The following is a 13846-nucleotide window of genomic DNA, read 5'->3' as shown; positions in this document are numbered from 1 at the left end:
ACATGTGACACACAAATATATTGGACCTCTTCGTAGGTCAAATCTTTCCTGATGTCTGAGTGAGCTATATATAATCCAAGCAAACACACCCAGAATGGTAACGCCCAGTCCAAAAATTAACTGTGTGTATCCTGTGTGTTTTGGAGCATGCTCAGTTGCCAAAACAAGGGAAATAGAAATGAGGAATAGAAATGTATGTAGGTGTGTATAGTATATGTGAATTGAAAAAATTCTCTCTTGAAGTTTGCTAGTCATTATTTAGAATGTTTAGATACAGGAATACATACATATATATACAATTACGTGAGAGAGAGAGAAATATATATTTAGGGAAACAATTGAAACACACCTTTTGGGATTTGAGAAGTGAGATTGTGACGATTGACCAGATATGTAAGCCAACAATCTGACTCATCACTCATGAACATCCCTAAATTTGGCGTGGCAATTATATCAGGCGTTCTTATGTGCATTTTGGCTGGCGTTTTCCCAGGCGTTTTGACATGCATTTTTTGGGCAGGCATTGTTATATGAAATCACCTACAAAAGCCCCAAAAACAGACCACAAACACGTACATGTGAACGTAGCCCGTTTGGGGGCGTTTGAGGGGGATTTGTCCAGCTCAAGGATCAGCTCCCAAAACAGGCAAAAAATCCAATCCTATTCAGTTCAATGGCCCCTGTTCCCATGTGAGCATTTTGACGGCATGAGGAAAACACCCAACGCTCACTGAGAAATAGCACAATGATTAGGGAGTCTGCCTTCCTGCTGTAGGTTTGTAAGTTCGAATCCGGAAGGTGCCCTCTGTATGGGCAACACTTGGATATCTCCAATCCTCCAAATGTTGACATCATTAATTTTGTTCATGTTTGAAAAAGGCATGTGTATCAGCAAACTTTTAATCCAAAGACATGAACAAAATACAAAAGATGCCCCATAAAGTCAATATGTAGCAATATTGTGAGCTAAAGCTCTATTTGTTTGTTGGGCATACTTTGCTAATTAGCCAAGTATAAGGGATATATATATATATACCTTCAGTTAAATGTGTAGTAAAATGGTAACACTTGGCCATACCCATATGGAAGAAAAGGTAGTATTTGCAATATATTTCTAAAAACATTCTTTGGAAACACATAAAATATTGTCAAAATTGTGACATTTCCTTGATATGTGTGAAATGCTAATAATCTTTCTTTGAAATATGTTTTACATCTATTTTTTTTCTATCTGACGACCAATTCCCCAATGTAATATTTTGTGGGTTTTTTCAGAGAATGTGGAGGTTCTATATAAACACTGTAGATTTGACTGCTATGATTTCGGAGTTAGCAGGAAAGGTGTATGGAATGTGATGGTGTTTACTAAAGGATCCCTTGTTGGAAGTGTGCATGTTTTTCCAATTCCGCCGGTTTTTGCCATTTTCTATGGGCGAGACAGCGGATTTGCAAGCGGTATTCAAAAAAAAATTGACCCAAAATCGCGCTGGCGAAATTTTTTGAGCCAATTTGACGTTGCGCATGCGCACATTCGCGAGTTCGCAGCTCGCGGCTGGAGGAGCTGTTTAACCTTTCCACACTTTCGCAGATATCTCTCTTTCTAAGTCAGTTTTTGAGATTTTTTAAACGCAAGTCATCTCCAAATTGACTTCCACACCTTCCACAGTGATTTGGGATTTTTGGGGGTACAGGGGAAAATTTGGCTAAACTTTAGTCGAGCTTTTAGCTGGCGTGGTTTTAAGTCGCGCTCTGACCATATTGCATCTTAATGAATCTCACACTAGGCGCTATTTTCCGCCCGCCGTTCTTTGAATGCCAATTTCAGACTTAAATAATCGCCGCTTCGCAAAATCACGCCGAAACGCCAATTCGCCGTACTATGAATCAGGCCCATAGTGTTTTGCTTTTAGGCCAAAAAGTTCAATTTTGGTCTCATCTGACCAAAGCACTATCTTCCACATGTTTGCTGTGTCCCCCCCCCCCCATGGCTTTTCGCAAACCCTTTTTTTTATGGCTTTCTTTCAACAATAGCTTTCCTCTTGCCACTCTTCTACAAAGGCCAGATTTGTGGAGTGCACGACTAATAGTTGTCCTGTGGACGGATTCTCCCACCTGAGCTTTGGATCTCTGCAGCTCCTCCAGAGTTACCATCGGCTTCTTGGCTGCTTGGCTGCTTCTCTGATTAATGATTTCCTTGCCTGGCCTGTTTGTAGTTGTGCCGTACTCTTTCCATTTTCTGATGATGGATTTACCAGTGCTCCGGGAGATGTTCAAAGCTTGGGATATTTTTTTATAACCTAACCCTGCTTTAAACTTCTTCACAACTTTATCCCTGATCTCTCTGGTGTTTTCCTTGGCCTTCATGGTGCTCTTTGTTCACTAAGGTTCTCTAACAAACCTCTTATGTCTTCACAGAACAGCTGTATTTATACTGAGATTAAATTACACACAGGTGGACTCTATTTACTAATTAGGTAACTTCTGAAGGCAATTGGTTCCACTAGATTTTAGTTAGGGGTATCAGAGTAAATGGGGGTGAATACAAATGCACGCCACACTTTTCACATATTTATTTGTAAAATATTTGAAAAGCCATTTATCATTTTCCTTCCACTTCACAATTATGTGCCATTTTGTGTTGGTCTATCACATAAAATCCCAATAAAATACATTTACCTTTTTTGGTTGTAACATGACAAAATGTGCAACATTTCAAGGGTTATGAATACTTTTTCAGGCACTGTAGCTGGTTAAGGAGCTGGCACATGTAGCTCCTTAACAACCAGCTGAGAGCAGGAGAGAGACGTCTCTGAGCCTGGGATTAACAGATTCCTCTCAACAGCGCTCGTCCTATACAAACCAGCTTTTAGCCAAGACGGCGTGCCAACCAACGCTGCTTCCACACTTCTTGGCAGGTACACCTTCCCCAGAGCCCATGGACTAACTGGGTCCTATACAGCAAAACCCTCAAGTTATTTTGACTTTCACATGCGTCCTTAACAACCATTAAATAGCTTGTTGTCAGGGAGCTGACACCTGCAGGCATACTTATCAACCAGTGGATAGCTGGTTGTTGAGCTGACACCCACCAGCGTCCTTAACAACCATTAAATAGCTGGTTATCAAGGAGCTGGCACCAACCAGCATCCTTAGCAACCTTAAAATAGCTGGTTGTCAAGAAGCTGGCACCTCTGGGCATACCTAACATCCAGCAAATAGCTGTTTGTTAAGGAACTGGCAGCTGCAGCGGGACTTAAGGAGCCGACACTTGCCGGCATACTTAACCAGTGGATAGATAATTAAGGAGCCGGAACTCGTGGGTATCCTTAACATCCAGTCAATAGCTGGTCATTAAGGAGCAGGCACCCACAGGCTTATTTAACAACCAGTGAATGGCTCGTTGTTAAGGAGCTGGCACATGCAGCTCTTTAACAGCCAGCAAAGAGCAGGAGAGACGTTTCTGAGCCCAGGATCAACAGATTCTTCTCCACAGCACTCGACCTATACAAACCAACTTCCAGCCCAAACCAATGCAACCAACTCTGCTTCCACACTTCTTGGCAGGTACACCTTCCCCAGAACCCATGGACTCACTGGGTCCCATAAAGCAAGACCCTCAACTTATGTTAACTTTCACCGGTGTCCTACTCACTGGTGTTCTTAACCATTAAAAAGCTGGTTGTCAAGGAGCCGGCACCCACCAGCCTTCTTAACAAATATTAAATAGCTGGTTGTCAAGGAGCTGACACCTCCGGGCATACTTAACATCTAGTGACCAGGGCCGGTGCTTCCACTAGGCAAACTAGGCAGCCGCCTAGGGCGCATTGCCACCTAGGGGCGCAGCCAGGAGTCTGCACTCTCTCTCCATCATGAATGATTATTGTGAGCTGGGGTGGAGGTGGGGGGGGGGGAGAAGGGACAGCGGAAGATGCCAAGTGTCTTGGGCAGTGGTGGAACTACCAGGCCCTGGTAAGAAGGGAGCCCCCCAGAGTGCTGCCTGCACGATGATCCTCTATAGGTGGAGCTGAATGGCCTTAACCCCGGGCAGGAAGGGACTCTCTGCACTGAGCTGGTGGGCAGCTGTTTATTTCCCTGGGTCGGTATTAAGCAGGGAGCGGAGGAGAGCTGAACCTGAGCCAGAGATTGGCACTGGAGGGTGGAACCTTTACTGGGGCGTAAGCGACAAGGCACCAGAATGGTCTGAGGAGGTTGGTGATGAAGGACGTGCGGAGCTCTCTGACTGCTGCTTTTCCGTCCACCAGGAGCCACCGCGTTTAACAGGGGTTCGGGGTCACCAGGTGTGCCATGAGGAATTGGGGTCCCTGGGTGTGCCATGGGGGATTGGGGTCCCCAGGTATGACACGGAGGAACATCAGGGTCCCCAAATGTGACATGTAAAAACATCAGGATCTGACATAGAGGTACATCGGGGTCAGTGGGTATGACAGCATGACATGGAGTAATATTGGGGTCCCAGGGTGTGACATGGAAAAACATCAAAGTCCCTGGGTATGACATGGAGGGATATTAGGGTCCCCAGGTGTGAAATGGAGGAATATGGGGGTCACTGGGTATGACAGCATAACATGGAGGAACCATCAGATCAGGGCAGACTTGTATAAAGTACTCAAAATTTCTACTTGAGTAAAAGTACAAGTGCTCGATCAAAAAGTGACTTGAGTAGAAGTGGAAGTGCTCGCAGAAAAAGTTACTTAAGTGGAAGTACTAAAGTATTCAACATTTTTTTTACTTAAGTATTGCAAGTAGTTTTTTCAAAAAAATTGCTACTTAAGTACTAAAAGTAAAAAGTACCAGTAGTTTTGAAAAAAAATTTCTACTCAAGTACTGAAAGTAGAAGTACAAGTACTGTGTTATGTAGTTATTAACGAAAGAAGTCAAAAGTTTGAACATCATATTGTTTTTTATTATTTCAAATGATTTATTCAAATGATTAACCTGTGTTTGTTAGTAGTTTCTTGATGCACTTTAAGCACTGTAGCACCATTTATTTGTTTGTTTCATATTTTCTTTTTATTGGAAAGATTTGGTATAGCAGCTTTTATTATACACAGCCTTTATTTTCATATGCGCTGATTTACAAACGACATTATACACATTTTTTGAGCTTTATGCAACCTGCCATCTACTGTTCTGGCAGTGGTAATTTTTTTAAAAGTAACGAGTAACTATGCAGCACAAAAAAAAAATACTTGAGTAGAAGTATCGAAATCATCGAAAAAATGTAGTGAAGTAAAAGTAGAAGTAGGAGAAAAAAATTCTACTCTAGGAAAGTACAGATACCGCATTTCGGTACTTAAGTACAGTACTTAAGTAGTTCTACTTCGTTACTATACATCTCTGGATCAGGGTCACATAGAGGAGTTTTTAACCCCTTCCCTTTTTTTTGGGGGGGGGGGGCGCAAGTAGCTGGTCTTGCCTAGGGCATAAAATAGTCTAGCACCGGCCCTGCTAGTGACTAACTGGTTGTTAAGGGGCCAGCACTCTTGGATGTACTTAACAACCAGTCGGCACCCACGGGCGTTCTTAACAACCAGTGGCTAGCTGGTTGTTAAGGAGCTGTATGTGCCAGCTCCTTAAAAACAATCAGAGAGTGGAAGAGAGACATCTCTGAGCCTGGTATCAACAGATTCTTCTCCACGGTGTTCAACCTATACAAACCAGCTTGCCAAGACGGTGCAAACCCATGCTTCTTCCACACTAACAATAAGCACAACCAATTGGCTCCTTGTGCTGCTTATTCATCTCCCACTCTGAACTCTGATGTAGAGGGATTGCATTTGTGTCATTTGTATTACATAGTTAGTGTTAGTGAGGTTGAAAAAAGACATAAGTCCATCCAGTTCAACCTATGATGTGTGTGTGTGTTTGCTTTTAACCGTACATTGTATACCCCTGTATGTTGTACATTGTATACCCCTGTATGTTGTGGTCTTTAAGGTGTCCATCCAATAGTTTTTTGAAACTATCAATGCTCCCCGCTGATACGACTGCTTGTGGAAGAGAATTCCACATCCTTACCGCTCTTACAGTGAAGAACCCCTTACGCACTTTAAGGTTAAACCGCCTTTCCTCAAGTTTTAGTGAGTGGCCACGTGTCTTATTGTATCTCCTTTCTCTGAATAGTTTGTTCCTTATGCTAGGGTCACCAGTACAGTATTTGTACATTGATATCATATCCCCCCTCAATCGTCTCTTCTCCAGAGAGAATAGGTTCAGTGCTTGTAGTCTTTCCTCATAGCTGATGTCCTCCATTCCCCTAATTATTTTTGTTGCCCTTCTCTGGACTCTCTCCAGTTCCAGCTCATCCTTCCTGAGGACCGGTGCCCAGAACTGGACAGCATACTCCAGATGTGGCCGGACCAGAGTCTTGTAGAGTGGAAGAATAATCTCTTTATTTCTGGAGTGAATCCCCTTTTTTATACAACCCAGTATTCTGTTGGCTTTGCTTGCGGCAGCTTGGCATTGCATGCCACTGCCAAGCCTGTTGTCTATCAGTACCCCCAGGTCCCTTTCCATCCTAGACTCACCCAGTATTATTTTGTGTCATGCAGGATGAAGATATGATCAGCATCAAAGTTGAAGTGAAAAAGGAATCACAAGAGATGTATGTGAGGGGAGATGATCTGTGTACGGAGGAGGAAAGTCCACCAGAGATCAGAACAGGTGAGGTCTCCATTCCCCGCTATGCTCCATTCTCTGCACTGTTCAGCCGACTGATCTTGTGTCAGTCCTTCCTCAAAACATTATGTTGGGAGTCTTCTGGACCCTCTGAAGAACCAGTAATGGGCTCTTCTGACAGCTGTGGGTATCAAGTTTGAGAGAAAGACAGCACTTGGCTTGTGCTGCTGAAGGCTGCCTAGCGGCAAGTTTCTGTGTATAGGGTATAGAAGGAAAACTCTTCCAATTGGTGGTATCCCAATTGTAGGTGGTAGGTGATAGACTCCATTGGAGTCTAGTGCTGTTACCTTTCTAATAGCGACAATGTGACCATTACTTCAGGGAACACTTGGGTGATTGGAGAGGAGCACCCAGTGTCCAGAAAAACACCTCACTTGATGATTTTGACAAACGTTTATTGGAGATAAAGGAATACAAATAGAGCCTGCGTATTTCAGGGGAACTGCCTTTCCCCTCCCCCGGGCTGTTTTTCTTGAAAAATGGTTAGGCTCTGAGAGGGTTAAATATATTTGATCAGCCTTTTGCTGGCCCTGCTTCATAACACCCTGGCATGCTGCAGAGCCACTGATCGAATGTATATAACCCTCTCAGGGCCTAACCATTCTCCAAGAAATGTGGCCCTGAGGATGTGGGAGGCAGTCCCCCCCGAAACACGTTGGCTGTATTTGTATGCTTTTTATCTTAAATAATATATTATTTAAATCATCTCAAGTAAGATGCTTTTCTGGACTCCGGGGGCTCCTTTCCAATCACCCAAGTCTTCTGACAGCAGAGAACACAGGCCATGTCACCAGGATGCAACGTTAGTACTGCAGGCCGGACCCTTCCACACTATAAACCAAAAGAAAGAAAACCTGTGACCTGGCTTTTTACATGACGGGTGTTTTAGGTAAGTGATTGGGTGAAAACAGCCAATTTGGTAAAGGCAGGGCTTTGCTTTCTTATGCTAGAGCCTACAGTGAGGAGAACAGTGAGCAGGGTAGTGAACTCATCAAATTTCCTGAGACTAGCAATAAGAAGCAGCAGTGCTGTCATAACTGGATCGCCTACTCCTACTGGTGGCACTGTGTTTCCCGAACTAGAAGATTATGGTTCCAGAGTCCACTAGTGGGTATCTCCCAGCAGATCTCAGCACTTAGTTTTCACCTGATGCTGGCTGCTGGGAATGTATTTAGTCCCTTCTGTACTATTCCCTCCTTCAGTGCTTTGCCCGCTAGCCAAATTCCACTTGCTGATTCATCCTGAGCCTTAGTCCTGATCTTGCTTCTGCTCCTAAGGAACAGTTTTTAGATGCCCCCATACAGCAGGGGGGAGTGGGAATATTTTTCTTTCCTTTCTAGAGTTCAGTTTGGAAGTAGACCTAAAGTCAAAAATGGTACTGACTGCAGGGACAGGAGGACCTACTCCCAGAGAAAGGTAAATATATAGTAGGGGGGTGGCCATTTTGTAAGGGCAGATGAATAATGGATCTAAAGTCAGCGAATGAATGTATTTTCTTACAATACCTAATACAGTTACCCTTATGTCACTACAGATGGCTCTAGCAACGAAAATACCCCAGAAAGATGTCCTCTGTATTCCCAGGATTCCATAGAAGAAGATCAGGAGATACCAGAGGATGATCAGGTAGATGGGACATAAGGAAAGCAGTGCATGTTTGTTGTGAGTACAAATAAAGCTGAACTAAAGGCGCAGATTACTTACCTCTGTTCCAGCAGACTGACGCTGCAAGGTCCTCGCCGGTGCATCTTGTCCCCAGCTTCTTTTGGGTGCCAGTCTTTGGCCATGTTGATTGGCCTGTGCGAAATGACATCACACATGAGAAGGAATGCAATCATCCCACCACACAGCGAGTGTGCCTGAATGTAAACTGAGCTGCGCATGCTTAGCTCAGAATACATTCCACAGGTGATTGCAAACAGGCAAGTAAGTATTTTTTATTGCAGAGGAGACATTGAGGTTGATTTACTAAAGGTTAATAGACTGTACACTTTGCAAGTGCAGTTGCACTCATTTTTCCCAGAGCTTAGCAAAGCTTCACTTTGTAAAGAATACCCAATCAGGTGCAAGACATTGCATTTTTGTATTCATGACTGGATGATGGAAATCAGCAAAGCTTCACCACATTCACTAAACTCTGGTGAGAATGAGTGCAACTGCACATGCAAAGTGCACATTCTTTTTGCCTTTAGTAAATCCACGCCATTGCATGCATACTATATGGTGGATGTCAGGTTTTTGTTGCTGTTTGTGTCCTTAATGATAAAATCTGACAGGAAGTGTTGGGATCTGACCTAATCCCCCCCCTCCACAGATTAACTTTTATCTCTATCTAACAGCCAGGACAGCCTCTATCTTTATGTTCAGAGGTTCAAGTCTTTCCTGGCTGCACCTGCCCACCGATGCCCCGTAGACTTCTAAGGCACCACCCCGATAATCTCCGGCCTCAGGACACAGTCCCATAGAATGTAAGTAGATAGACAACGACTGGACGGATTCCATGAAGAGATGAGTGGTCGGTGCATCTTATCAGTGTGGTTGCTCTTCTCTGCACTTTCTCCAGTTCCCTGATATCCTTTTTGAGAACTGGTGCCCAAAACTGAACTGCATATATATAAGGAAATACCTTACTTGTGTCGGGGTAGATGCTATAAATAGATTAACAGAGAGCTGGTCTATTCACAGCCCAGCTCTGTATGATTCTGCCTATATGGAGAGGGGGTGTGTGCCTTTCCTCCAATCAGCTGTCTTACAGTGTATAGCCAAACTTCCCTCCCACAGGTGAATCAGGAAGAGATAATTCTAACAGGATGTGCACTTACTAAACTGTGTAGCAATCTGAAGACAGCAGATATACAAGTAAAACTTATGTAGGGAGATTTGGTTTATCTCTGTGTATCATCTGAGGCTGTTCACTGGGTATATGTGAGGTTTAACTTCAACTTTACATTAGAACTATAGGCAAAACCTTTATTTCATTTTGGATAGAGCAAGTGAGGTTTATAACCCTTGTCAGGTTTTTTTTTTGCCATCTGTGTCCTTTTGGGGAGATTTACCTTCACTTCCTGTCCCCCAGCCTAACAGGAAGTGAGAGGAGATCTCTGCAAATTAAGGGAGATCCTTGGGGACCCCTAGGTCACCAGAACTAGTGTCCTGATTTGAAGATTCCCCCTCTAATATTTTTCTGGGGATAACCCAAAATTTGGGATTTCCTTTTACTTTCTCTTTCAATGATAATGGTCAAATAATAACAGGACAAATAGAAAGGGTGAATCTTCCTAATGGGGGCACAGACAGAAATAAAAACTGACAGGGGTTCTAATCCCTCTCCACTCTATCCAAAACTAAAAAAAAAAGTTTTGCCTTTTAACTATACTTTAAGCAAGCCAATGATTATACTCTTACTTCCTCCATGGGTGGATAGAAAAAAAAAAATCGCTCAATTCCCCCATCAACACAGTCAGCGAGGGGATCCCTCCCGCAGCACAATTGTGTTCTGCCATTGGGGAGCCTTCTCTGCCAGTAGAACTCTATGATCCCTGCTAGCGACTATAGCCACCAGCAGTGATTGCAGAAAATTGACAGGCTGGCTGTACTGAAGTCAATTGATGGATCGACTTCAGTACAACCAGCCTGCCCATATAGGGATCTAAACTGGGCCGGTCCCTGCTGAACCAGTCGAGATTCGATCTAGCTATGGCTGGCTTAAAAGATACATTTTTTGGGCTGGAGGTTATTTTTATGCTGGTGCATGTCTGCATTTAGTGGGCCGTGACCACCTACTTCATGTTCCTGTCATTTATTATTTATTCTGTGTTATTCAGGAGGTAAAAGTCATGTGTATTAAAGAAGAGGAGACGGATGTAAAGGAGGATGAGCAGCGGAAAGAAAAGGAAATTCTTGTAGAGATTGGAACGGGTGAGGACAAACACTAAACCCGTGCGGTGAAATAAACATTGCCATCGATCACCAATGCAGGGGGGAAAGGGTGTTTAAAAAAAAAAAATTCTGCACTGATCACCAATACGGTGGTGGTGGGGGTGTTGACAGGGGGTTAAAAAAAAAAAACACTGTCAATAACCACAAATGGGGGGGGGGTTAAATAACGTTACTACTGAGCACCAGGGAAGGCGGAAGGTGTATAGCACTATCCCTGACAACCTATGTTGGGGGTGGAGGGTGTAATAGTACTGCCACGGCACCATTGCTGGGGGGTTTTCTGGCACCATTGACCAGGGGCAGACTGGCAACTTTTGGCCCAGGGGGCAAGTGCAAACCAGAGGCCCAAGGTACAGTGACTCGGCCCCCCTCCCACTTTCCCTCTCCCCCCCCCCCTCCCACTCTCCCAATCCTTCTCCTGACCCCCATTCCAAGCTGAAGCCCTGCTTCAGATACTCTCTACTTACCTGCTAAATCTGGACTCCCGACCTGGCCAGCAGGGGGAGGTCGGGGGGAGCTTGGACAGCTCGGTTGCGGCTGGCCAAGGCAGAAGAGTCTCCAGTTGGGCATTAAACCGGCCTCTGCTCAGACACAGTTTACACCATCCATGCTGGAGGGGGGAGGCCTCTGCTTTGTCCTTGTCTTCAAACTGCACTCAGTAGGTCAGCACCAGGGACTTTTTAACTTTTATTTCTCTACACCAGGAAACCTTTAGGCATGTCTGTGGCAGAAGCGGTGCAGCCTTTTTATGGGGTATCAGAGCGGCCCAGGGGGCAATTGCCCCCCTGCCCCCTGGCCCAGTCCTCCCCTGCCACTGACACCAATGATGACTCCAGCTTTTTCTTTTATGCGCACTGCCGTATGATGTAAACAACACATCAGGAGATTTTCAGGCATCAAGGTGCATTACAGTCCGTTCATTTTAAATGGGCTGTGTAATTCGACACAATACACTTATAGGCCTTATTCACATGGGGTGTTTTAATGGGTGCCCAGTGCAGGGCTGTGATTTACAGGCATGGGGGTGCACAGGTATTGCGTGCATCCCCATGCTGGGAATCCCATAGCTGTCAGTTGGGATGCAGTGGCTGCATGGATACAGCTGCTGATCCAAATGTGACATCCGTGTACTCTCAGCAGCTGTGTCCGTGCAGCTGCTGCGTCCCAATTGACAGCTATGGGACTGCCAGCATGGGGATGCACGCAACACCTGAGCATGATATAAAAAAAGATCCCAAAAAAAAGGGGCAAGAGGCACACAAACCATCTGAATACTCAACTGTGCTCCAATATACAAAAAAAAAGGTGCACTGTCCCTTTACAAATTAGGATATAAAAGTGCAACATGCATAAAGTGAATAAATAAAATTCTTTATAAAGTAAAGTGCCACAGTCCAAGCTAAAGATATAGTGCTTCAAAATTCTTGTAAGTGTCATTGAGTATTCCTCCTAGCACCATCAGTAGCACACCACTTACTTGACTCTTGGACCCCCCAGATCATTAGAGGTCAATCAGGCTGTATAGCAGGAGGTATTGAATTAAAATTTAAAGAGGTCCGGTCAATAACATTGTCTTTCAGCCGGGGTCTGAATCTCAAGTTTGACTAAGAAATGTACACTTTCTGAAGCATTTGAACATAATGTATTATCAAGTTTCAGTTAGAACATTCATACATCAATTGTCCCCATCAGAGTGCCCCCTTACATCCGTTTTTTCAAATAGAGTGCCCCCTTATGGCAGGTGTCTCAATCAGAGTGCCCCTTTATATTAGGTTTCTCAATCAGAGCGCCACATACATCAGGTGTCTCCCATCAGTGTGCTCCCTTACATCATTTGTCCCCATCAGAGTGCCCCTTGTTATCATTTGTACCCATCAGAGTGCCCCTTTTCGTCATTTGTGCCCATCAGGGTGCCCCTTTCCATCATATGTGTCCATTAGAGTGCCCCTTTACATCAGGTATCCCCATCAGAGTGCCCTTTGTTATCATTTGTACCCATCAGAGTGCCCCTTTTCGTCATTTGTGCCCATCAGGGTGCCCCTTTCCATCATATGTGTCCATTAGAGTGCCCCTTTACATCAGGTATCCTCATCAGAGTGCTCCTTTACATCAGTCGGTCCCCATCAGAGTGCCCCCTTACATCTGTTTTTTTAAAAAGAGTGCCCCTTTTGCCAGGTGTCTCAATCAGAGTGCCACTTACATCAGGTATCTCACATCAGTTTGCACCCTACATAAGTTGTCCCCATCAGAGTGCACCATTGCATAATTTTCCCCCATCAGCGTGACCCCTTACATCAGTTGTCCCCACCAGAATGCCCCTTTACATCATATGTGCCCACCACAGTGCCCCTTTAGATCATATGTGGCCATCAGAGTGCCTTTTTACATCATATGTTCCCATCAGAGTGCCCCTTTACATCATATGTGCCCACCACAGTGCCCCTTTAGATCATATGTGGCCATCAGAGTGCCTTTTTACATCATATGTGCCCCATCAGAGTGCCTCTTTACATCATATGTGCCCCATCGGAGTGCCTTTTTACATCATATGTGCCCCATCAGAGTGCCTCTTTACATCATATGTGCCCCATCGGAGTGCCTCTTTACATCATATGTGCCCCATCAGAGTGCCTCTTTACATCATATGTGCCCCATCAGAGTGCCTCTTTACATCATATGTGCCCCATCAGAGTGCCTCTTTACATCATATGTGCCCCATCAGAGTGCCTTTTTACATCATATGTGCCTCTTTACATCATATGTGCCCCATCAGAGTGCCTCTTTACATCATATGTGCCCCATCAGAGTGCACCTATAAATTCCATCCAAGTTAACAGCATACCTGCTTATGTCCAGTAGCCAGGCAGGCACTAGCGGGAGATTGGAGGAGCTGTAGGGGGTGGGAGCTGGCAGAAGGATTAAACTGCACGGTCGGGTTTGGGGAGCCATGTCCTCTGCTAGTTTTGGTCCACTGTGTTTTAATCAAGTCCAAAGTCAGTGCAGCCCTCTACCAGGAAATTCTAGAGCACTTCATGCTTCCCTCTGCTGACCAGCTTTATGGAGATGCTGATTTCATTTTCCAGCAGGACTTGGCACCGCCCACACTGCCAAATGTATCCATACCTGGTTTATTTATCATGGTATCACTGTGCTTAATTGGCCAGTAAACTTGCCTGACCTAAACCCCATAGAGAATCTGTGGGGTATT

At 44.6% G+C, this 13846-nt stretch overlaps 2 protein-coding genes across 2 annotated transcripts in view; one reads left to right on the top strand and one right to left on the bottom strand.

Annotated features, from left to right (window-relative positions):
• LOC309564361 (uncharacterized protein) overlaps nt 1–13846 on the bottom strand; it is a 1000117-nt gene that overhangs the window by 928585 nt on the left and 57686 nt on the right. The window lies entirely within an intron of this gene.
• The window catches only part of LOC309562704 (uncharacterized protein), a gene marked incomplete at its 3' end in the record, with an annotated part of 68796 nt that overhangs the window by 52640 nt on the left and 2310 nt on the right, over nt 1–13846 (top strand). Inside the window, exons 2-4 of the mRNA XM_082266989.1 lie at nt 6575–6684; nt 8234–8325; nt 10524–10617. Of these exons, the coding sequence (XP_082123115.1) occupies nt 6582–6684; nt 8234–8325; nt 10524–10617 (289 nt within the window). The 5' untranslated portion in view covers nt 6575–6581. The remainder of the gene's footprint in view (nt 1–6574; nt 6685–8233; nt 8326–10523; nt 10618–13846) is intronic.

The sequence above is a fragment of the Pelophylax lessonae genome, assembly GCF_965119305.1.
Source record: "Pelophylax lessonae genome assembly, chromosome: 9".
Taxonomy (NCBI): Eukaryota; Metazoa; Chordata; class Amphibia; order Anura; family Ranidae; genus Pelophylax; species Pelophylax lessonae.
The sequence above is the reverse complement of the archived record's forward strand: the minus strand, read 5'-3'. Positions and strand labels throughout refer to the sequence as shown.